We start from the raw sequence: 24,684 nt of genomic DNA, 5'->3' as shown, positions 1-24,684 counted from the left end.
ACTCTTAGTTGCGGCACGCATGTGTGATCTAGTTCCCTGACCAGGGATGGAACCCAGGCCCCCTGCATTGGGAGCTCAGAGCCTTAACCACTGTACCACCAGGAAAGTCCCAGCTGCTACCTTTGAAGGGCAAAAATCAATCAATTAACTCAAGCTCTTGAGAGAGATTGACTACAGGAGGATTAAAAAAGTCTGGGAGGCAGTTGGCGGCAGTAGTGGTGGTTTTAGACTTTTCCTTCTCTGAGACGGTGGAGTAACTGACGTGTGGGAACAGAGGCTGCACAGAATGAGGGCATTTCTTCAAAGACCATGAGCTGAGGTGTGGAAAGGGTCATATCCTGAGCTGATCTGGAATCAAAAGGTGAGTCATTTGGGCTTCCTCCTAAGAACAAACCTTTCCAGCCAGCAGACCAGGCTGGCGAGCTCAGGCCATTGCAACTCACGTTCTGAGAACGGCCATGTCACCCCGTAAGTGTGACCAGGTATCCAGGAATGAAGACTCATCCCTTACTCCTTTGGAAATGGCTTGGCACCGAGGCAGAACTGGAGGGTCACTTGACTCTGTACTGGAGTCTTTGAAGCCAGGCAGACGTAGGTTGAGATTCTACATCTATGCCCCCTGGGGAAGCTACCTAATTTCTCTGCTGCTCAGTTTCCCCATTGGCTCAATGGGGATCATAATAACTTACCTTGCAGAGTTACTGTGGTTACCAAACAGAATACTGTAAAAGGATATCCTACATCCGACACTAAAGAGGTCCCACTGCTGTTATTTTTCTTCTCAATATCAAGCCTCCAGTATCTCTGCCAGGTGCATATCTGAATAAGTAGCCTTGTCAATCCTATGTCCCTTTCCTGTTCTTGAGAAGGTAAGTGCTCCAGGAAGAGGGCGGCTCTGCGTGTGTCAGTGATGCCAAACAGCCCTATGAGAGAAGGGCTCCATGGAAGTGGAACTCGTTAGAGGGGAAGCAGCACCGACAGGGCCCAGCTGTGCAACCTGGGGAGAGACAGTTCACCTCTCTGGGCCTCCGTTTCCCCAGCTGTTCCCTGGGGGAAACCATAGCTGCCCTTGGTTTCCATATCACAAGATTGGGTTAATAATACCTGTTCTATCTAAGGTGGGGAGGACCTTGCTCTTACCTCACAGCAGGTATTTGAATGAGAAAATGTCTGCCTCGTGACAGGGGTGGGACTGGGGAATGGGGGGGGTGGTGGGCTGTAAGGAGGACCCACTGAGAACATGGCAGTGAAAGTCCTCTGCAAAAAAAAAGTCCTCTGCCATGTTGGACCCAGGCAGAGCAGTCCCAACCCCTGAAGCATGTTTGCTGGTGCTTTTGTTTTAGATTCACAGGTGCGGTGAATCTAAATCCTCTGAGTGCAAGGCCATGGCAGAGAAAGGCTCCATGGGCAAGAGCATTAACCTCCCCTACAGAGACCTGGCCTCCGAGGTGACCAAGCGCCGAATCACCATGACCATGAGGTACTTCCGGGGTCTCTGGTGGGGGTTAGGATGGAACATAAATGCTGATCCTCACCAAGTGCCGTAAAATGCCTCCAGATGCTGGTTTATGTAAATGTATTCATCCATTGCAGCAAGGCAGATTTTTTTTTTTACATCTTTATTGGAGTATAATTGCTTTACAATGGTGTGTTAGTTTCTGCTTTACAACAAAGTGAATCAGTTATACATATACATATGTTCCCATATCTCTTCCCTCTTGCGTCTCCCTCCCTCCCACCCTCCCTACCCCACCCCTCCAGGTGGTCACAACGCAGCACCGAGCTGATCTCCCTGTGCTATGCGGCTGCTTCCCACTAGCTATCTATTTTACGTTTGGTAGCGTATATATGTCCATCCCTCTCTCTCGCTTTGTCAGAGCTTACCCTTCCCGCTCCCCATATCCTCAAGTCCATTCTCTAGCAAGGCAGATTTTACAGATGAGAAAACACTTTGTCACCCACTGTGGGAAACAGACCCTTGTCACGTGATCCTTCAATAGGCAATGATAAGGGCGCTGGGATGAACTTCAGGTCAGTGGCTCTTGACTGGGGAGTGAGGATCACGTTGATAATCAGCTGGAAGTTATGATGTACCCTCTCAGTGTAAAAATGCATGACTTCGCAAAGTTTGGGAACAGCATGGACTCCCCGAAGCTTGTCCTCATTCCCAGCTAGGCTGTAAGCTCCCTGCAAGGACTGCTTTTCTCCTTCATGACTCTGCACCTGGTGCCCAGGACTGTGCTAGCATGCCCTTAGAAAGGGGAGGCCTCGACAGCTTATCTGGCACAAAGGAGAGGGTTTGCCTGCCTTGGAGTAGTTAGCTGCCTGAGCTGCATGCTGGAGTTCTCAAACAAGTCCACTGCCTGACACCTTCCCCTGATTGTAGGCTCAGTGGATAAAATACAGGATGCCTAGTTAAATTTGGACTTTAGATGAACAACAAAAAGGGGTTTTTTTGGCCTAAGTAAGTCTGTGTGATATTTGTGATATACTTACAGTAAAAAAAAAAAAAGTTGTTTATCTGAAATTCCAATTTAACTGGGCACCCTGTATTTTCCTTTGCTAAATCTGGCAAGCCTACGATGGCCACTGTGGGATGCTCTGCACTCTCTCTGGTCTGAGATCCCCAGATCCAGTCAGGTGCCCAAGACATCTCATATATAAAGGTATATAAAGAAAACATTAGGACTCCAATTTATATGAAAACTGAGCTCTATTGAAATTGATGTTTGGTTGGATGCTGCACCTTCCCTGTGTGTCAGGAGGTTGTGTGTAGATTGAGACTTTCCAGATGGGAGGACGGGAGCTGCAAAGCTGGAGGAAGGCCACCTTCACTGGACTGCTTCACTCACTCGCAGTGAATGCCAACATGTTGCAGTTTGTCTGTGTGAGTTAAGTGGACTTATAAGTTATTGTGTCTAGTCTTTTTTTTTTTTTTTTTTTTGCGGTACGCGGGCCTCTCGCTGTTGCGGCCTCTCCCGTTGCGGAGCACAGGCTCCGGACGCGCAGGCTCAGCGGCCATGGCTCACGGGCCCAGCCGCTCTGCGGCATGTGGGATCTTCCCGGACCGGGGCACGAACCCGTGTCCCCTGCATCGGCAGGCGGACTCTCAACCACTGCGCCACCAGGGAAGCCCTATTGTGTCTAGTCTTAATGAATGCAACCCTCAACAGAGAAAAGTGGCCTAACAAATTTCTGCCAAGAAACCTGGGTTGAAATTCTAATAATGCAGATATGAGTAAACAACAGTTGGCAGAGCTGACACTTTTGGTGTGAGTTCTGTGGGTATAGTATGAGCTTAAAAATAATGATTTTATGAAATCTGACAAGTTGGCTCAAAATAAAAATTATTGATTTGAAATAGGGACCTCCGTCCAGTTTGTTCACAGTGCTTCTTGACTTTAGAGTTTGTTGGGATGTAAGATATTAGTGAATTGATTTAAAAAATTATGTACAATTTCTTAGTTAACATAGGTATGGAGTTTTAAACCTTTACAGATGGGGCTGCGTGGCAAATTTGACACCACTGGTTAGACTGTGGAGTGGGCATTGTCTCCAGGGTGCTGTGGTCACTATGTTGTAAAATCCAAAGAGATCCCACAGTTCTGGGGCCTCTCCCGGTTAGCCCCTCCCCATTCCCCCACATCCCCCGCAGCAACATTAGGTAGACATCAGCTCTCACTGGGAGATGCAGCAGTGAACTTGTGATCAGGAAATCTGAGTTTGGATTCCAGTTCTGTATTTTTTTTGTGTGTGTGACCCATCTCCCTTTTTACTTTATTTATTTATCTATTTATGGCTGTGTTGGTCTTCGTTTCTGTGCAAGGGCTTTCTCCAGCTGTGGCAAGCGGGGGCCACTCTTCGTCGCGGTGCGCGGGCCTCTCACTGTTGTGGCCTCTCCCGCTGCGGAGCACAGGCTCCAGACGCGCAGGCTCAGTAGCTGTGGCTCACGGGCCTAGTCGCTCCGCAGCATGCGGGATCCTCCCAGACCAGGGCTCGAACCCATGTCCCCTGCATTGGCAGGCAGACTCTCAACCACTGCGCCACCAGGGAAGCCCTTCAGTTTTGTATTTTACTGGCCATATGACCCGGGTAAATCGCCTTCTGTCTCAGCTTCCTCAGCTGAAAAACTTAACAGGGGTGAGCTGTCCTTGAGAATCTGAATGTAGTTAGTTTCTAGTTAATTTCCAAGTCCCTAGACCAGAGTAGGTGTTCATTCAGCAAACCGTTAATTCTGAATCTCTAATCACTTAACTGGCTAGTGGTATTCCCTTGAAGGCGGGGTTTGCCCAGACCTGAGTAGAATGGAGATGCCTGGTGCATTCTAGCAGATGGGAAGGAGAACCTGGTAGGCTGGAGGTGGGGACGGGGGCGGGCAGGGGGTGACTAGGCAGAAAGGAGAGCTGAAGTGAGCCTAGGCTGAACTAGCCAGAGAATAGCTGGTATGCAAATAAAACATTGAGAGAGAGAGAGCCTGCCCTGGGCTGAAACTACAGAGAGCTGGCTGGTAGGGGTGGACCCCAGCTACACTGGTTCCATGGGACCAGTGGAGATGGTTAAATTGTCTCTGAGAAGAGCAGACACACAAAGTGTAAATAGAATGTATCTTATCTTTGCCAGGTGATGGCTCTGTAAACGTGGGTAGGTGAGTCAGGATGTCCTCCAAAATGCTGTATGCTCTTTAGGTGCTGGGATCTGGGGGTTCTTTTTAAAAATCCCACCTTTAAATGACATTCAGTGTGCCTTTCTTCCCAGAGAAGAGAGATTTACCAAGAAAAGTGATGAAGCCGGGGAGATACCCTCAGATATGGATTTGGGACAAGCTCGTCCTCCTAGTGCAGCTGGCTCCGAAGTACCCCCAGCCCCACCTCCTTCTCCAACTGAAGACTCCAAAGTTTCCTTCTTAAGCACCTAAAACATCAATCATTTTGAACTAGACTTTGACAGAAAACTCCAAAAAACAGTTTCCATGAAGTCACTGGGGTTGGCTTTGAAGACTCTCTTGGAAAATCTTTGTTCTTTCTTTCCTAGTTTTCTTCTCCTACAACCACTGTTGAGCATTGTTTATCCTTACTTATGCACTTAGAGTAATCTTTGGTTTCTCAAGCCAAGTCTCTGATGTCTCTGTTTGGTCTTTAATTTATGCCACACGGTAGAACACTTATGGTAGTCAGTTGTATTTGAATTAAAAAAAAATTATCAGGCCTCAGTGTTTGTTACTAAACCTGGATGGGTGAAAATCTGAATTTAAAGATCTGAGCTCCAGAGAACCCTGAGGGGTTTGGGTTTTCAAACCTCAGCCTGGGACGTGACAGTTTTGTGGCCTTTTGTGGCATCTCCTGGGCTTGGACTGGGCTGCATTTCACATTGATGGACGACATTTTCAAAGTTTGTTTCTTGGAGATTTTTAAGTGAATTTCAAACTCTAACAGAAGAAACTTAACTTCAACAGCAGCCAAGCGCAGAGTGGCTTAGTTAGGGAGGAGGGACATACTGCTCAGGTCTGATGCTCAAGACTCCCCAGAGCGCTTCTAAGGACCCACAGGACTCTTCTGAAGAGTCAGGAAGCATTAAAGAGGTGATCATTCAAATCCACTTCTGGGAAATGTCCTCAGCTGCCGTTGGGGAGGGGGAAATTTCCTCCTCTATTCCTGTTGAGTCCTGGTGGTTGGACTAATAGTAAAATTGACAAGACAGATGAACAGGAGAAAGAGAAACAAATTTTAATTCATGTGCATGGAGGTCTCATGGAATTGGGACCAAAGAAGTGGCCAAAGCAGGCAGTTTTTATACTTTTTAGACAAGGAAACAATACATTTGTGAGGAATAGGTAGGACAAAGAAATTTAGGTTTGGGGGTGCTCAATTAATGAAGGATCTAAACAGTTTGGGCTTGGAGTAGTAAATAAAAGAAGTAACAAGATTTGTTTCACAGGCTTCTCAGCCCGAATTCTGTCTCTGACCATAAGTGTGTCTGTTTATGTGAGAGATTTATTTCCTACTTTAAGGGTCAGACAGAAAGGAGGGTCAGAGTATTCCTCTTGCATTGGCCGTTTCTTAAGTAACTTATTTAAGATAAACCATACACCATTGAGGCACATTTTGGGGTGGCCTGCCCTGGCCCCCAACAGGGCCATCTTTTATTGCATTCACTTCTTCAGAGTCCTTGTGGGCGTTCTCCCTCCAAGCCCACCCTTATGTGTGCTCAGATCCCCTCCCCACATAGCAGGCTGTGCTGTTGATGTGGAAGTCAGGTTCCTTCTTGTGGTCTTCTGCCGCAGCAGTGAAGCAGGGGGAGCAGGCCTGGAGCACCTGTCATCGCCAGCTGGGGGCTCAACACACACATGACCTCATCCTCAGTCAGATGAGAGAACAAGCCTGCACTGTCCAATAGGGCAGCCACTAGCCACAGGTGGCTACTTAAACATAAATTCATCAGAATTAAATATAACATTCAGTTCCTTGCACTAGCCACATTTCAAGTGCTCAATAGCTACATGTGGCTGGTGGCTACCATACTGGATGTTACAGATATAGAGCATACTGTCGTTACAGAAAGTTCCATTACCGCTGGAACAGAGGTTAAGTGAATAGGGTCACACAGCCAGTTAAGCATAGAATCAAGGAGGGAAAATGGTGGGAAGGGGTACCCCTTGAGGTAGTTTTATTTCTGATTGTTTCTGGGCAAGTTCCAGGATATTTTTTCTGTTTATTCATGTGGTCAAAATATTAAGTACCTAAAAAAGAAAAAAAAAAAAAATATTAAGTACCTACTGTGTGAGCTGTACACTGTTCTAGGGACATATTATTTTGGCTTTGTTAAATCTTGGTCATGAGTCTATTTATTTATTTTTAACATCTTTATTGGAGTATAATTACTTTACAATGGTGTGTTAGTTTCTGCTTTATCAGTGAATCAGTTATACATATGTCCCCATATCTCTTCCCTTTTGCATCTCCCTCCCTCCCACCCTCCCTATCGCACCCCTCTAGGTGGTCACAAAGCACTGAGCTGACCTCGCTGTGCTATGTGGCTGCTTCCCACTAGCTATCTATTTTACGTTTGGTAGTGTATGTATGTCCATGCCACTCTCTCACTTTGTCACAGCTTACCCTTCCCCCTCCCCATATCCTCAAGTCCATTCTCTAGTAGGTCTGCATCTTTATTCCCATCTTGCCCCTAGGTTCTTCTGATCTTTTTTTTTTTTTAGATTCCATATATATGTGTTAGCATACAGTATTTGTTTTTCTCTTTCTGACTTACTTCACTCTGTATGACAGACTCTAGGTCTATCCACCTCATTACAAATAGCTCAGTTTCGTTTCTTTTTATGGTGAGTAATATTCCATTGTATATATGTGCCACATCTTCTTTATCCATTCATCCGATGATAGACACTTAGGTTGTTTCCATATCCGGGCTATTGTAAATAGACCTGCAATGAACATTTTGGTACATGACTCTTTTTGAATTATGGTTTTCTCAGGGTATATGCCCAGTAGTGGGATTGCTGGGTCGTATGGTAGTTCTATTTGTAGTTTTTTAAGGAAACTCCATACTGTTCTCCATAGTGGCTGTATCAGTTTACATTCCCACCAACAGTGCAAGTGGGTTTAGGGACATATTACTGAACAAAACAATCGCTGCCCCCGTGGAATTTACACTCCAGTGTGGGAAGACTGACAAAAGGTATATATAATTTAAAAACAACGGATTATATGTTAGGAGATGTTAAATGTAATGGAAAAGACATTTAAAAATAATAAGACAGGGTAAGAAAGATTAGAAGTGGCAGAGGAAGAAGCAGGTGAGTTGCAATTTTATTTTATTTTTTATTTTTTAATTTTTTTTGGGGGGTACGCGGGCCTCTCACTGCTGCGGCGTCTCCCGCTGTGGAGCACAGGCTCCGGACGCACAGGCTCAGTGGCCATGGCTCACGGGCCCAGCCGCTCCGCGGCATATGGGATCCTCCCGGACCGGGGCACGAACCCACATCCCCTGAATCGGCAGGCGGACTCCCAACCACTGCGCCACCAGGGAAGCCCGTGAGTTGCAGTTTTAAATAGGGTGGTCTGGGTAGGCCTCATTAGGAAGGTGATATCTGAGTAAAACCTTGAAGACAGTGATGGAGTTAGGTGTGTGGACATCAGAGCAGAGGGAAGAGCCAGTGCAAAGGCCTTAAGACAAAGGTGTATCCAGAGGAGGAGAAGGGGCCAGTGGGGCTTGGCTGGAGTAGAGTGAATCAGGGGCCATTAGTAGATGAAGTCACTGGTGGTGGGGGAAGGAGGTAGATCACGTGGAGCTGTGTTAAGGACTGACTTTGAATGAGCTGGGAAGGCATGGAGGGTGTTCAGAAAAGGAGACTCGTGCTCTGGCTGTTTGTGTGGAGGACAGGCTGTACGACGGGAGGAAACAGAATCATTTCAGAGGCTACTGTAGTAATCCAGGAAAAAGACAATGATAATTTGGACAAGTAATAGTTGGGATGGTGAGAAAGGTGGTCAGATTCTAGATATATATATTTGAAGATAGAACCAATAAAAGTTTCTGATGGATTGGATGAGGGGTTGTGAGAGAGAAGAGTAAAGGATGACCCCAAGATTTTTGGTCTGAGCAACCGGAGGGATGGAGTTTCCATCAGCTTCAAGACGAGTAGATTTGGAGTGTCTGAGGGGGTGGGATGGGAAAACTCAGAAATTCCATTCTTGTTCGCTTAATATGCCTAACAGACATTTAAATGGAGAAGTCAAGTGGGCAAATGAATGTATGAATCTGGAGTTCAGGAGCAGTCTGGGCTGGAGATATAAATTTGAGGCATTGTCAGCATAGAGATGGCATTTAAAGCCATGGTGCTAGACGAGATCACCAGACGAATGAGTAGATAAACCCTAAAGTGAGCCCTGGGGTGCTACAATCTTAAGAGGTTGGGGCTATGTGATGGTTCATTTTATGTGTCAACTTGGCTGAACCAAGGGGTGCCCAGATTAAACATTATTTCTAGATGCGTCTGTGAGGGTGTGTCTGGATGTGGTTAGCGTTTGAATTGGTGGACTGAGTAAAGTAGATCACCCTCCGCAGTAAGGGTGGGCATCATACAATCCATTTAGGGCCTGAAAAGAACAAAAAGGTGGAGGAAGGAGGAATTCACCCATTTTGCTCCCTGCTGGCCTGTTTGAACTGGGACATTGGTCTTCTACCCTGCTCTGAGATTTACACCATTGGCTCCCCTAGTTTTCAGGCCTTTGAACTTGGACCAGCTTTCCTGGGTCTCCAGCTTGCAGGTGGCAGACAGTGGGACTTCTCCACAATTGCATGAGCCAATTCCTCATAATAAATCTCTTTTTATATCTGAATCTGTATTTATACTTATATATCTCCTATTGGTTCTATTTCTCTGGAAAACCCTGACTAACACAGACTAAAAGGAAGAACCAGCAGAGCAAACAAATAAAAATCAAGAAGGAGAAATCCATAATGGAGGAGGAGTTTAATGTCCTGGAAGCTAAGTGAAGAGTTTTCTCCTCCCTTCTGTTCCTCCTTCCATCACCCTCTTCTTCCATCCTGAAGCCAGAAGCAGTAGCTGGTGGAGGGAAAGAAAAGGAAACGTGGGCAGGGCTGTGCAAGCAGGGTTGGCCTTACCTATGTGTGTGCTGTGACCACTCATCACCCAAAAGTGTCTCGTCTTTCACTTTTCATTCAACAACACCTGGCAGCTACATGTCCTTAGAAGGGTGAATGACTTCATGCACTCTGACTTCTGGGTTTTCTAGGTTTTAAGAGTTTGCTACCAGTGGAGTAGACTGGTAATACCCAGTTGTTATGGGCTGAACTGTCTCCCCGCCACCTCATATGTTAAAGTCCTAACCCCCAGTACCTTAGAATGTGACTGTCTTTGGAGCTAGACCTTTAAAGAGGTATTTAAATTTAGGTAAAGAGGTAATTAAATTCCTTAGGTCTGCTCACCTGAGGTTATGGCTTATGAAATTCATACCTGTGACAGCAAATAAGAACCAAAATAGAGCTAGGGTGAAAGAGGGTAAGTTGGAGAAAAGATGAAAAGATTGTTCGAGAAGGACCAAAATCACCAGGAGATGGGTGTAGGAAGGTATGGATTCCACTGTTTGCCTGCTGTCATCGTGGGCGACACCTCAATACCAGGTATAATCCTCTCAGTTACACACACACACACACACACACACACACACACACACCCCAAAACTTTAGCAGGCTGTAATCATACCTCCCAACCCAAAGGAATTACCTGATGGTTGGAATCTGTACTCTTCTCTTCAGCAAAGTATCCCACAAAGTTCAAGGAGAATATTGTGTAAGATTATTTTATTTCACGGGGCAAAGTTGCTGTAATATCCAACTGGACCCCACCTGTAGCATTAGAAGCCACCTGTAGTAAACACATTTTATATATGTTCAGCACTGCTGCAATAGCTGTTCCTCTGCCTTTAGGAGTGCTGCTCGTTATTATAGCTCATGGTAATCAGGCAACATGCAAGAGCAGGTGATGCATGGAACAGGTTCCACGTGGGGAAACATGTTTTTCCCAAACTATTCTCCAAGCATATGTTATTTAGCCACTGAGGGCCATTTATTAAAAACTTTGTGGTTTTCATGAAGAAACTACTATGCATTATAGCTTTTGCCTCAAATCACCAGAAAACTTAAACTATTTTGGTTAAATATCCCTTTAAAAGCTGACAGAAGAAAAGAATATCTGTTATAACGTGGAATCATCTAAATCCCCAGACTGTTATTCCCGCCCAGTTGGACATGGTGACCATGCACATTCTTCTGGGTTAATGCAAGCTTGGAAAGCCAGAAAAGCTGCATGGGCATGGGCTGGCTGGCTGGCTTTCCCCTCAGGAACCCTCAACATCATTTCCTTCTGCCTTTTCTGCTAGCGCTTGGCGGCTTTTCACACCTGGGAGAGCCTGATGTCATAGGTGACCATGTTGAAGTTGTCCCAGGCAAAGAGCTTCTTCTCCAGGGGGTTGTAGTCGATCATGCTGCTGTACTTGTAGCGGTTCTTGAACGGGACCATCAGGGCCTTGCTGCTACCGGTGCTGGTGTCGTATGCGAAGTTGACGGTAGCATCAGGCAATGAATAGCTGCTGATGGTATACAAGGTGCTGCAGATGACAAAGGCGTTGGCGACCGACTGCTTACGGATGTTAGTCTCCCAGGTTTGTTCCAGCTCCAGATTCTCTGGGTTCAGCTTGGAGAGGACAATGGCGCCTTTGGCCGCCTCAGTGCTGTAGATCACCCAGAGGCCTGTCTCATCTACTGCCAGGTCGATGTCTGTGTAGCCACCCCAGGAATAGGGGAACTGCCCGTGGTAGCCGGCTCCAGGGATTTCCTTCTCAGCCTTCAGCGTCTCGGTGTGCAGCTCGTATCTGATCACCGTTCTGGACTCCGCCCCCTGGAAGTAGAGGCTGCCCTGGTACACCACGGCGCCTGTGCTTTCCAGCGGCCTGGGCAGCACGTGCACCTTGGAAGGGTAGCCCTGCAGGAATTGGCTGATGAGGTCATACTCGAAAACCTGGCGGATGTCTGTGCCCACTGTGTCGATTCTCCACGTGGTCTCCTGGGTATAGGGGTAGGCGGCCTGGGGGTCTCTCATCCACACGCCGTACTTGCCCGTGAGTGTTTCAGCTGTTCTCAGAGTGACAGGTTCTCCTACCCAAATGAGTTCTCCACATCCTGGTGAATTAAAACAAATACCATGTAGCCACCATCTTTCCACAATGTGGAATCATGGCAGAGCCGGTAGAAGTGAGAACCCCAGAGACAGACCATCTGGGTTTAAACCGGGCTTTGCCACGCATCTTCTTATTTTGTCACTTATTGTGACTTTCAATAAGTTACTTTGCTCTCTAAGATTCAGTTTTGTGATTTATAAGGGGAGATAAGAGTAGTGTTTTGGGTAGTAGAGCTGTGGTAAGTTTTAAATGTAATTATACATGTTAAGTGCTCAGTATAGAGTAAATGCCCAGTAAATTTTCTGTGATCACTATGCGATATCAAAGTACAGTTGACCCTTGAACAACATGGGTTTGATCAGTATGGGTCCTCTTATACGTGGATTCTTTTCAATAAATACTTCTACTTGGTATCGGTTGTATAGATGAAGGCTGCACAGAGGGCTTCACACTGTATTTGTAATATTTGACTTAAGCCGGGCAATGTCTCATGATGTTCATTGCATTACTCTTTATGGCTTTCATGTCTGATTTATTTCATTATTATAAAAAATGAGACAATAATCAAGTCATTATAATAATCTCTAAGGGCTCTTTTTCAAGCCCTTCCCCAATGGACCACATACTTCAGCCGTCATTTTACTATTTTTTTTTTTTTTTTTTGCGGTACGTGGGCCTCTCACTGTTGTGGCCTCTCCCGTTGCGGAGCACAGGCTCCGGACGCACAGGCTCAGTGGCCATGGCTCACGGGGCCAGCCGCACCGCGGCATGTGGGATCTTCCCGGACCGGGGCACGAACCCGTGTCCCCTGCATTGGCAGGCGGACTCTCAACCACTGCGCCACCAGGGAAGCCCCAGCCATCATTTTAATATAATAAAATCTCAGTATGATTTTTTAAATGAAGAGTTGGTTGAAAATTTTAAATTTGATCGAATCACAATAAACCTATGTATTTTAATGGGCATCTCAATTTCCTTACAGAAAGTGGAAACTCTTTGGTGCCCATATCTCAAAGAATCATATTCTGAATATCTCAAAACTCTCCATCCTCATGCATGCCCTCTGTACTAGCAATAACTGTCAACAACATGGATAGTCACTGTCTCTGAAAGACACAGCCCTTGTCTTAAAGTCAGGCTTTCAGGGAACACCTTTCAGAGGGTCAATTGTACTTTTCCTAAATACCCAAAGTTCAGAAAAGATACCTTTAGTAACAGACACTATGCTGGGATGGTCCATGGTGTCTGTCTGGCCCCAAGATAAAGATATGAAGGATCTACTGAAAAATGTTGTTTTTCAGGTGCAATCAATTCTATATGACAACCAAGTGGGTGGAACAAACACATCTCTCATCTTCCCTCAGTGCAGCCCAGTCCCCATCCCAAGTGTAGGTGATAAGATACAGAGCTTTGCTAGGCAAAGATCAACGTCCTGCCAGTGTGCCCTGGAAAGGGAGCAGAAAGGGGGTTCTGTTCCTCTTCCCCTTTCCTGCCTCTGCTCCCAGGGAGGTTATTTGTCCACCCCACTCCCCCATAGTGGGCTGAGCAACTCTGAATGCAGAGCTAGACACAGATAAAGACCACATTGGTACAGAAGAGGAGAAATTTAACTCCATACCAGTGCCTCCCTCTTCACTCCTGGGTTGTCCAGATGGACTCTCCTTCAAGATTCGGGAAGCAGGCATCTCAGTTAACTCTGACTTCAATTCCTGAAAGTCCACGTTCTCCAAATTCCATTTAGAAACTACATTAAAAGAAAGAGGCAAAACTGTACTGTGAGGAAAAAGGCCTAAGGATAGACTATGTTGAGAATGGGATTTAAATAGGCTTCCAAAGACATGAGGATGTTTGAGATTTGTTTTAAGATAATAAATGGGGTTCAGGGACGGGGAGGGACAATGAAACAAGACTGGGCTATGCTGACCACTGTTGGAGCTGGGTGATGGATATGTTAGGGTTTGTATTAGTCTCTCTACTTTTGTGCATGTTTGAAAAATTCCATAATAAAAAGCTCACAAATAATAAATTGCATAGCAATGTGCCTAGCACAGAGTATTCAAAATAAAGTTAGCTTGTACAAAATTAAAATAATTCCCACTAGAAGGTCTGATTTATGAACAGGTGAGGTGTGATGCAGGGATACTGAGAAAATCCTTAGCATTTTCTGGGACGCCAGAAATTCAACAATTAACAACTCTCTGCCTGACTTAAGTGCTCTTGTCTCCTGTCATAATGCAAATGTTCCCGTAAGAAGTAACACATTAAGCTTCAACACGCTCGGCTGAAATATTCTGTCAGATCCCTTTCCAAGACCATTTTAGACAAGGAAGAGAGTGTGCAGGTTTCCTGCAGGAATTTGGGAGACGGTTTGAGCCATGGAGAAGGGAAGAGGTGTGGATGACACTGGTTAGACATTAAGTCATCACAGTGTATCACGCATTGCTACTTTGACTTAGGATTATGGCATACAGCAGCCCTTGAATACAAGGAAAAAGCACAGCCACAGGAGCAGCTGTTTTAAAATGCAGGTTGGATTATGGTTCAGGTATGATGAGGCCAACAGAGCAGGAGACAATTGCCATTAAAAAGATAGCTCGTGATACTCACTGATCCCTAGAGGAGGGGGGACCCCACCCCCATAGAGGGCCACACGGTGAAGCACCAGGGTTCATCAGGAGGGAGGGGGAACATGGGTGAGAGCTTTGTTTTGATTTCCAGGGGAAGGAATGAGTGAGGCAGGGTAAGCAGGTTTAGGATTGGCTACTCTGAATAATTTCTGCAGGCTCTGAAGCGTAGGAGCTGTCCCCAGTTGTCTGGTACCTGGCCCGCATTGATCAGGGCAGGAGAATAGTCGCCCTGAGTGTGGGACCCGATGGAGGAGGGGTTGGGGGTGTAGGCTCCGAATTGGTTCATTTGCATATGAAAGGTGTGCTTACAGGTGAGTCATTTACTATCTTTAAGAGTTGGCTAACCCTCTGAGGGGCAGTCCCTCCTGTTATCAGCAAGACCCAGATGTCAAAAGATATGCTTAAAACATCGGCCTTTTCTCTTGCTGAACGTCTCAGGCAGTCTGACCTGGCCCCCAGCCCAGCCAAATAGCAGGGAGGGCAGTCAGGGCAATGCCTGCGGCTGGGCTCCCACACAGCCCAGAAAGTCAGGAAGACATTCTCTGTCTTTCATCACTTGTTAGCTTAACTCTTCTAAATTTACCTCTCAGGCAATGGAACTCTTAACCCTCCTGGATGTGCCACATTTCATCAATCTTCAGCCGCACATTCTTTCACATTTTCACATGTCTGGAATCAAGGTACCCTCTTATAGTCGCTGGTATTCAGCTTAGGTGAACTACAGTACTAGAAAAGGCTCCTGTAAGGAGGTAGGGAAAGCACCCAGCTAAGAAGCGCTAAGGCTTGGGCTGGGCCAGGGCGCTGGGGTTGGCCTTCAGGTGTAGCCCCTCCACCTCCCCTCCCGACCCCACAGCAGTCTCCACCCCTGCCTTTCATGCAGGGGCCTGGCCTCCAGGGGAGTGTGACTGCCCTGGAGGGGGTGCGTGCTCACACCCTGGGACGTTCCTCAGTCTAGACTGGGCCGGGTGACCGGTTATGAACTCTAAGCCAAAACGTGTAGCCAACTGAGGTCATCCTAGATATGCACTCCACACTCCAGGGGTAATTGGGAGTACCCCTAGGGATGTGGAAGGTCTTCGGTGTCCGCAGCCTTGGGAAGCTGTTTATCCATCCTGTCAGCCAGCCCCTCTGGAGCACCTATAAACTGTTAAGACTACATGTGGAGAAAAAAGGTGAATAAGATACAGCTGGTCCATGGTTCCCTTTAGGAATGGATAATCTGGCAAAGTCCTCTTAGCCAGGAAGTAACATGGGTTCATTCCAGGCTACTTTGGGAACCAGGATCGGTTGGACCACCCAAACAGTTGCTGGAAAGTCCTGGGAAGTTAATTTGATTCCTTGAATCTCCTTCTCCCTGTCTGAAGAGCTGTGGAGGTGAGGAAACTCCTCCGTTCTTCCCTCTAAAGATTGCCTTGACCTAGGAGGGTACCCAAGGCAGAGGCTGCTCTGCTAGGTCAGATGTAGGTTCCCTAGACCAGACCAGTCGGGACCTGCGTGGGCAGCATGCGAGAGGAACAGGGTGCCCAAGGTCCCCTGTTCTTCTGTGCTGCCAGGAATAGGTAAGTGTGAGGAAGCCCCTTCCTTTACGAGGGGCTGACAGAGCTGTCTTCAACTGTCCCAGCCTCCTGAAGCCCAGGCCTCTGCCCTCTGTCTGCCTCTCCCAACCACTTGACTTATCTCTTAGGCCTAAAACACAAGGAGAGAGCCCTCACTCCTGGCTGTCAGAAGCCACCACCACCACCCCCCCCTTGCCTATGCAACCTCTGACACTGACCAGAGGCTCATACATTGTGGCCATTTCTCAAAGTCATGTCACTGAGCGAGTTCCCTGAGATGAGCTGTTTTCCTTTCCTTTGTACCTTTCTTTAGACCACTGTTCCTCAGGATAATTCAAACTTTGTTTCCATTAATTCTCAGAACATAGGAGCTAGTGTCAAGTAACATGAAGTGAGAGAGAAATACTGCAGTGACATCTGTACCAAGCTGGAGAGTTCCCTCACCCCACCCCAGCTCCCTGCCCTTCAGCTCCTTGACTCGCAGTTGCCATCCATCAAGGGCTACTGTGAGCCTGCCCTCCCCTGCACCTGGCTCCTTCCTCTGTGCATCTGATACAAATTATTTCACTCTGTGAGTGTAGCTAGGATGGTCATATAATTCAGTGAGAAATTTTACTGAAAAGAAGATGTATATTGAGAAAAGTAGAGGCACACACCTGCAAGTCAGTGAGAAGAAAATTCAGAAAAATGGGGGACCTCCCTGGTGGTCCAGTGGTTAAGACTCCACGCTTCCAGTGCAGGGGGCTCGGGTTCAGTTCCTAGTCAGGGAACTAAGATGCCACATGCTGGTGCGGAAATGCCCTCTCAGGAATTCCCTGGTGGTCCAGTGGTTAAGACTCCGCACTTTCAATGCGGGGGGTGCAGGTTTGATCCCTGGTCAGGGAACTAAGATCCCCACAAGCCACGTGGTGCAGCCAAAAGAAAAAAAAGAAAGAAAGAAAGGAAAACGCCCTCTTTAGCCACAGGGAATAAAAAAAAAGTGAGGGGGAAACAAACCCAAACAGGCATTTTCCCAGGTAAATTCATTGAAGACATTTAAAGTACTGGCACTGAAATACTGAAAAACAGCTTCTTTGTGAAAAGAGATGATTAACAGGTATTTATGGCTCTTTCTACATTTCAAAGCAGTTTTATATAAATTATTTATGTGATCTGGTGCCTTCAAAAGTTTTAGAGAAATAGAATAAGGCTTTAGAACTGCAGTCTGCCCCTAATTTAACTATTGCCACCACTTACTAAGGGCCTCCTATGAGCCAGGTCCTGTGCTAGGCTTTTGCTATCATTACCCCTATTCCACATAACAGTCCTAAGAGGGAACGTTATGATCTTCGTTTTGCAGAAGAGGAAACTGAGGCTCAGAGAGGTTAAGTTACTTGCCCAAGGTCACACAGCTGGTAAGTGGTGGGACTAGGACTTGAACCCACGTGTGCCATCGTCATGGCAGTTGTGAACCTTTCCACCCTGTGGTGGGGATGTGGGTCAGTTATAAATGTACTGCCTGTCAGTGCTGAATGCACCCTTCCATAGATGCTCTCTCAAAAAAAGAGACATTTCTCCTTTAAAGTGAGTATGATGTTAGGCTTTCTCAGTAGAGGACGCTAGAGGGACACAGTGGTGGTGGTGGGGCCAGCCTCCTGCAGTGTCCCGCAGGGGCTGGGCTGGCAACAGGAGTGTGAGGACGTCTGGTGGAGCTCTGCCTCAGGCACTTGCCAAAGACATTGTTCTTCTGTGACTTTGCAGCCTCAGCCTGGCCATAACGTTTCCACGACCCTCTCAACACCGCACCCAGAGTCCTTGCATGGGGACCTCCGTGCTCTGCAGACCTCTGCAAGCCCCTACGCTGGCTCTGCAGGGCTCCTGCAGCCTTTCCCAGACTCAGGAGATGTCCATTCCACCTCTAGCCTGGGCTAACCGGCCAGCGTCTCTGCTCTCTGATGGGCTCAACCCCACCTTCCTCAATGATGTCGGAACCCATTCCAAGTTTGTCCTTCCTCTGTACCCTCCCTCAGCCCTAGGGTGCCATGTGGGGTTTATTTTATCTCATAGCTGCTCTTTCATCAGTTAATTCTTTATATTGAACATCCCTGACTTAACCTGCTATGTGGTATCTGCCTCCTGCTTGAACTGAGACTGCTACCAGAAGCTCTACACTGCTCAGCACTTTAGGGGGTGACCCACTCCTGGAGTTGACTCAGATTCCAGCGGGTGGCTCATGCACACACAGCTCCCAGGCGATTTTCCCAGAGAGACATCTTCCTGTCAGCTCTTCCTCCCCTACACGTGCCTGGCTGGTGCCCAGTTCCTTTCCTGGTCCCACCAAGGTCCTCAGGGCTCTAACCAGGGGGTCTTTCTCCCTGGCCCCCTAACCCCCAAACCCTTTGCAAGAACCACACCTCATGTGCTTTCTTTGGAGTAAACAAGAATCACAATAAAACATAAGGTCGTGCTTCCCTGGTGGCGCAGTGGTTGAGAGGCCGCCTGCCGATGCAGGGGACACGGGTTCGTGCCCCGGTCCGGGAAGGTCCCGCATGCCGCGGAGCGGCTGGGCCCGTGAGCCATGGCCTCTGAGCCTGCGCGTCCGGAGCCTGTGCTCCGCAATGGGAGAGGCCACAACAGTAAGAGGCCCGCGTACGGCAAAAAAAAACAAACAACATAGGGTCAGAGAATGGCTTCCAGAATGACTGTAAGGCCAGTTCTCAGTTGGCAGATGGGATGGTTGGATTGCAAATCTGCTGGGTGCTGCTTGGCTGTGTCAGCCAGGAACACCTGGCAACGGTCAGATTCCCAGAGTAGAGTCGCCTGGCGTAAGAAGCAAAGCCTGTGGGAGAGGATGCAGAGCCCAAAGGCAGGGAAGCCGTTGCATGAAGGGGCCTGGCTGAGCCGGAAGTCATAGTTGCCTAATTCAGTCCTGCCATGTACAAGCTGTGTGACTTTGGGCAATTGCTCAATTTCTCTGAGCCTCAGAATTCTTAGCTCAAACTATAAATGAAATGATCCTCAGTAAAAATGTAACAAAACTAAAATTTCTCTGGAATGTTTCAAAATCACTCAAATTTCATTCTGAATTGGGAGAAAAACAAAAAGAGGCTATGAAAAGATTAAGGACTGTATTGTATCAGACAGCTAAAAATTTTTAGGGCTTTTGTTTGTTTCTATGAAAATTCAGTCCTGTGGTTGAGAAGTTCATGTCTATTATAAAATTTTGGAAATATTTTCTTCATGCTCTGTCCTATTTATATACTTATATGTAGATATATAAGCAAATGACATTGTAATGATTTTTTTAGTTATTTTCTATCACTGCCTGAAAAGTTAGGTCAGTATTATATACGTGAAGAGGATGAAGAAAAAGAAGGGTGCCAACATAATCACAGGTTGTCGTGAATACTCTAGAAGGTGAAGATTAGCTAGCAGACTACTGTCCTGGGTGCTACTCCAACATATACTGTCTCTGGAATCAATGCGCGTTACAGAAATGATATGTACACATCGACATTTTGATCTATAAATGACATTCTTTTTTTTTGGCCGCACTGGGTCTTCGTTGCTGTGCGCAGGCTTTCTCTAGTTGTGGTGAGCGGGGGCTACTCTTCATTGCTGTGCGCAGGCTTCTCATTGCAGTGGCTTCTCTTGTTGCAGAGCACATGGGCTCTAGGCACGCAGGCTTCAGTAGTTGCAGCATGTGGGCTCAGTAGTGGCGGCACGTGGGCCCCAGAGTGCACGGGCTTCAGTAGTTGCAGCGCATGGGCCCAGTAGTTGCGGCGTACAGGCTCTAGAGTGCGCGGGCTTCAGTAGTTGTGGAGCACAGGCTTAGCTGCTCCACGGCATGTGGGATCTTCCCAGACCAGGGATCGAACCCCTGTCTCCTGCATTGGCAGATGGATTCTTAACCACTGCACCACCAGGGAAGTCCCTATAAATGACATTTTTAAACAGTAGTGGAGCTCAAGCAAAAGAAGCCCTTCGTAGCTATAATCCATTTACTGGGTGGTCACTCAGTGCCAGGCACTGTGCTGGATGCTTTCCTGCGTTACTTCTAATTGGGGGGATTATTCTCCCCATCCTGTAAGTGAGGAAGTAAATCTGCAGCACTTGTGTTGAGCAACTCTGGTGCCCCTCCCTGCATATCTTGCCTACCTTTTTCTAGCCATTGCTGTGTCAACCTCTGCAAGAACAAGCCTGGTGCTCACATCTGTGGATCAGGGAAGTGCAATATACCCCATAGGATGATCCTTGGCCAACAGAGTATCGAATCTGGGAAGGAATGCTCCCTTTCTCTGTTGCATTCTACACAGATTCTCAGAAGTCTTGATGGGGTACAGCCTTTGCTGCTCACCATGGGGACCAATTGAGGAAGGGCCCTCCCCCACTGCCCCATGCTGGTTCTCTTTCCTTCCCTGTCACACTCTCCCCTGTCCCCGATTCTCCTCCCTGGGATCGTGGCCCGTACAAACACTGCACACAAGCCCTCATCCCAGGTTCTGTTCTCTGAGAGTCCAAAGCAGACGAGAAATAAAGGGGAAGGTGGGATTTCTCTTGTGACGCTATAAGCAACTCTAGTTTCTCTTTTGGTAATCTGTATTTTCTATTTATTTAAAAGATTTAAAAGATTATTTAAAAGATTTCTAGACATTTCACTACAGAATTATTACTACAACATCTTATATGCGTATATTATTTCAACTCACACACACACACACGTATAAACAAGTGACTTCTGTGATTCTAAGGACATTTTTTTTCTATGTGATAACTACACAATAAAGAAGATGGTGGTGACAGTTCGAATTACAGGTGGAGTCAGGAAAAGTCCACCTCCTCAGGCCTTTCCTCTGCCCACTTGGCCTCACTAAGCCCTCAGTCCCACACCCTCCATCCCTCAGTTATTGCCTCTCCTGCCTAAAGCACACCTACACCTGAATCCCAGCCGCACCAAACACCCCTTTACTCTCAAATCTAGGACCTTGAAGCACATCTTTTGTTCCAAGCGCTCTTTCCCTGATGTTTAAATGTAACTTTTCTGTCATTCATCTTTAGGTTCTATAAACTAGAGGTCACGTCAGGGTCCTGAAGAGCCACTGAACATCGGGGGAGGGGCTTGAATTCTAGTCCTGGCTCTGCCACTAGAGGGCTGGTGACCGGGAACCTCTGAGCAGCCTCTCTGGGCCTAAGTTCCACATCTGCACAAATGAGCCAGAGGCATCAGATGCTCTCGAGGCCCCCTTTCCAGCTATACATTCTTGTACTAATGTAATTTCCTGCTCACGAAAAACCCACTGCTAGAAAAGAGCTTCCAAGTCTGTAGTTCACTATAATGGGCTGTTGTCTTTATTTCAAAAGTAGAGCAGCTGGAAAGGACAAAAAGAAATATAAAATCAGGGCTTCCCTGGTGGTGCAGTGGTTAAGAGTCCGCCTGTCAATGCAGGGGACACGGGTTCGAGCCCTGATCTGGGAAGATCCCACATGCCATGGAGCAACTAAGCCCGTGCGCCACAACTACTGAGCCTGTGCTCTAGAGCCCACGAGCCACAACTACTGATCCCACGTGCCACAGCTACTGAAGTCCGTGTGCCTAGAGCCTGTGCTCTGCAACGAGAAGCCACCGCAATGAGAAGCCCGCACACTGCAATGAAGATACAATGCAGCCAAAAATAAATAAATAAAACAAATAAATTAAAAAATATATGTATATAAGATCAGAGAACACATTGAATAAATTCCCAAAAACTTGTTAAATGACCAGAAGACAATAAAAAAAATGTTTCCTCTATTTTCTCTCTCTCTCTCTCTCTCACACACACACTCTCTCTCTCTCTCTCTCTCTGTGTGTGTGTGTCTCTCTCTCATGGGTTCTGTTCATTCAGTTAACAGTCTGAAATACGTAAAGCCTCATAACACTTTTATTAATAATGATTCTTTCATTTGTGCTCAAAGACTCAACTTCAGCAAGTCTCAGCACCATCACTGCTCAGCTGTTCAACCTGGGATCCCTTGGCATCTTGTGATCTTACTTCCCTTCATTGTAAAATTTAGAATTGGATCTCTTCCAACTCTATCAATACAGGATTTTTAAAAATCCTTTATACCTTAGAGTCATTTCATTTGAACCCTACAAAAATCATTATTCACAACAGGAATTTTCATTGCCACGTTATGGATGAGAAACCAAGGTGCAGAGACTAAATGATTTGCCCAAGGTCACACCCAGGCATGGAGCCTTGGGTTTTCTGGTGTCACATCTGTGCAGATTTTGCCTTTCATGCAGAGCCTCTTTAGAAGATAATTTCCCTTCATTTTAATTTGAAGATTTTTCAAAGCTTTTGAAAAGTTGACAGACAGTACAATAAACCCCCCATGTGTCGTTCACTTAGATTCAACAACTGCTAATATTTTGTCACATTTGTATCATTTTTCTTTCTCTCTTTATATATTTACAGTCTTTGCAAACCATTTGAAAGTAAATTGTAGACATTCTGATGCCTCATCCCTAAGTGCTTGAGTATGTATCTCCTTAGAACACGGATATTCTTCATAACCACAATACCATACCTCACCCAAGAAACGGAACACTAATCCAATAACACAACCTGATAAGCAGTCTATATTCAAATTTCCTCAAGGATCCCAAACCTGTCCCTTGTAGCTTTGTCCCCCTGGATGCAGGGGCCACTCCAGCATCATGTACTGCCTTTGGTTACTACATCTCGAAAACAAGGCCCCCACCCCCAGCTCCCTTTTTTTTTCTTTCTTGATGTTGACATCTTTGAAGAGCCCAGGCTAATAGTCCCCTAACTGGATTTGCTTGCTTGCTTGTTCCCTCATGATTGGAAAACTTATTAAACAGTGAATATTTGGGAGCAGAGTTTCACAAAAAGTGACACAAATACTTTCTTCCCAACTACTGGGAAGAGTGTCCCTCCTCCCTCAGTGTACACTCATGGACTCACCTGGCAGGGACCAGGATGAACAGAATGACATCTCAGGTAGCAAAAGCCACTTCAAAGTGACTTAAAAGCAGAGGTTCTCAGATTGGACCAAGAGCAGGAAAATTTCCAAAACAACATATTGAGGGAACCCACACTGGGTTGCTGCCTCTTTATTTTGCCCAGGAAGGACACTTAAAAAAAAAACCCTACCACCTATCATCATTTCATAAATCTATTGTCATTTCATAAACAGAGGTCATTTTAACAACAAAAGGTAAGCGTCAACAATCTCTGAACAAAGATTCACAAAAGGACAGTTTTCTAAAAAGGATAGTTGGCAACTTTCTCCTGATCCTATATATTTGCATCTCACCTGGTCTTTATATTTCTCATTTTGCTATGGATTGTGAAAACTGTCACGGGTAGGCACAAGAACTCAGAACCGGGGCTTCCCTGGTGGTGCAGTGGTTAAGAATCCGCCTGCCAATGCAGGGGACACGGGTTCAAGCCCTAGTCTGGGAAGATCCCACATGCTGTGGAGCAACACAACTACTGAGCCTGCATTCTAGAGCCCGTGTGCCACAACTACTGAAGCCCGCGCGCCTAGAGCCCGTGCTCTGCAACAAGAGAAGCCACCGCAATGAGAAGCCTGCGCACCGCAACAAAGAGTAGCCCCCACTCCCCGCAACCAGAGAAAAACCCTCACGCAGCAATGAAAACCCAACGCAGCCAAAAAATAAATTTAAAAAATAATAATAAAAAAGAACTCAGAACCACGAACCTCAACAGAACTCTTGGGAGCTAACTCACTAGCAACATGTGAAAGTGATTGCTTTGCCCTCCTTAATTTGCCTGACTCACGCTAGATGCGTGGTCTCCAGGAGAAAGGAGAGGGCAGGAAGGACAGGCCTGGCCACCTGTAACAGGTTTCCGTGAACCGTGCCACCTTCACCCCATGGTGTTACCTTCCTTGGAGCCTGGTGGCACGTCCTCAGAGGTGCTGCGGGCCTGGGGACACAGGCCCCTCCTCAGGCTCGCTACCTCCTCGCTACTGCTTTCCAACCTCCTGGCCAGATCCCCGTTCTCTGCCTCCAGTCGTCTCTTCTCCTCCTCCAGAGCTGACTTGTCACGGACGAGGTGGCTGTAGGCTAACTCCAGCTCCCTCTGCAGCCCCTCCTGGGTGTCCCAGGGCATGGCAGCCTGGCCCAAGGTCAGGCGGTGGAGGAGGGCCTCCAGGGAGCTGAGCCGGGCTTTGGTGGACTCCAGGGCCGCGCGCTGTTCGCTGCTGTCTCTCTGCAGGTCCTGGATGGCCGACATGGCCTGGCCCTGCTCGAGGCAGCTGGACTCATTGGGGCTGGCCACGCTGAAGGTGTACTGGCATCGGCCACTGCGGTCGTTGGCCTTCCGGAACTGTGCTGTCCTGGCACCCACACCCCATACCAGACAGGCCAGCAGCAGCAGCAGCAGCAGCTGGACAGCTGGCATCTCGGGCCTGCAGTGGCAGCAACGTGCACAGAAGTCCTCAGAGCAGCCGCTGGACGAGGCTCCCTCTGGAACTCTCCCCTGCGCCGCGAGGTGTCTGGCTGGGTGGCCCGGCTGATTCCTGCCCTGGCTGCACAGAGGTTTATATATACTGGGGGAGACAGCCCTGCGTGGGGGGAGGATGATGCGGCCACGTGAGGCTGGGTGAGGCCGTGCACAAGGGGGGGGCGCTGTTTTCACACTGCCAGCAAGAGTCTTAGAAAATGACCTTCCAGAAGTCTGTTTTGAATTTCTTTTAAAAAAGAATGTCCCACTTTATGCACCCCACATCCCCATAGCAGTCCTTATATCCCCACCCTGTTTTCCCACATACACTCAC

At 47.2% G+C, this 24,684-nt stretch overlaps 2 protein-coding genes across 2 annotated transcripts; one reads left to right on the top strand and one right to left on the bottom strand.

Moving 5' to 3' along the window:
* Positions 1-1,385: 1,385 nt before the first annotated feature.
* LOC114897857 (myocilin opposite strand protein-like) lies at positions 1,386-4,915 on the top strand. The gene is made up of 2 exons (XM_029226921.1): positions 1,386-1,480; positions 4,756-4,915. Exons 1-2 carry the CDS (start codon positions 1,386-1,388, stop codon positions 4,913-4,915), a joined length of 255 nt encoding a protein of 84 aa, XP_029082754.1.
* A 6,015-nt stretch (positions 4,916-10,930) lies between these two features.
* Positions 10,931-24,335, bottom strand: MYOC (myocilin). Its single transcript, XM_029230729.1, has 3 exons — positions 23,789-24,335; positions 13,333-13,458; positions 10,931-11,715 (listed from the first exon to the last, which is right to left on the bottom strand). Exons 1-3 carry the CDS (start codon positions 24,306-24,308, stop codon positions 10,931-10,933), a joined length of 1,431 nt encoding a protein of 476 aa, XP_029086562.1. The 5' UTR covers positions 24,309-24,335.
* Positions 24,336-24,684: the final 349 nt, after the last annotated feature.

The sequence above is a fragment of the Monodon monoceros genome, unplaced genomic scaffold (assembly GCF_005190385.1).
Source record: "Monodon monoceros isolate NGI ecotype Baffin Bay Population unplaced genomic scaffold, NGI_Narwhal_1 Super_Scaffold_18, whole genome shotgun sequence".
NCBI classification, from domain to species: domain Eukaryota; kingdom Metazoa; phylum Chordata; class Mammalia; order Artiodactyla; family Monodontidae; genus Monodon; species Monodon monoceros.
This window is presented reverse-complemented; position numbering and strand designations above follow the sequence as displayed.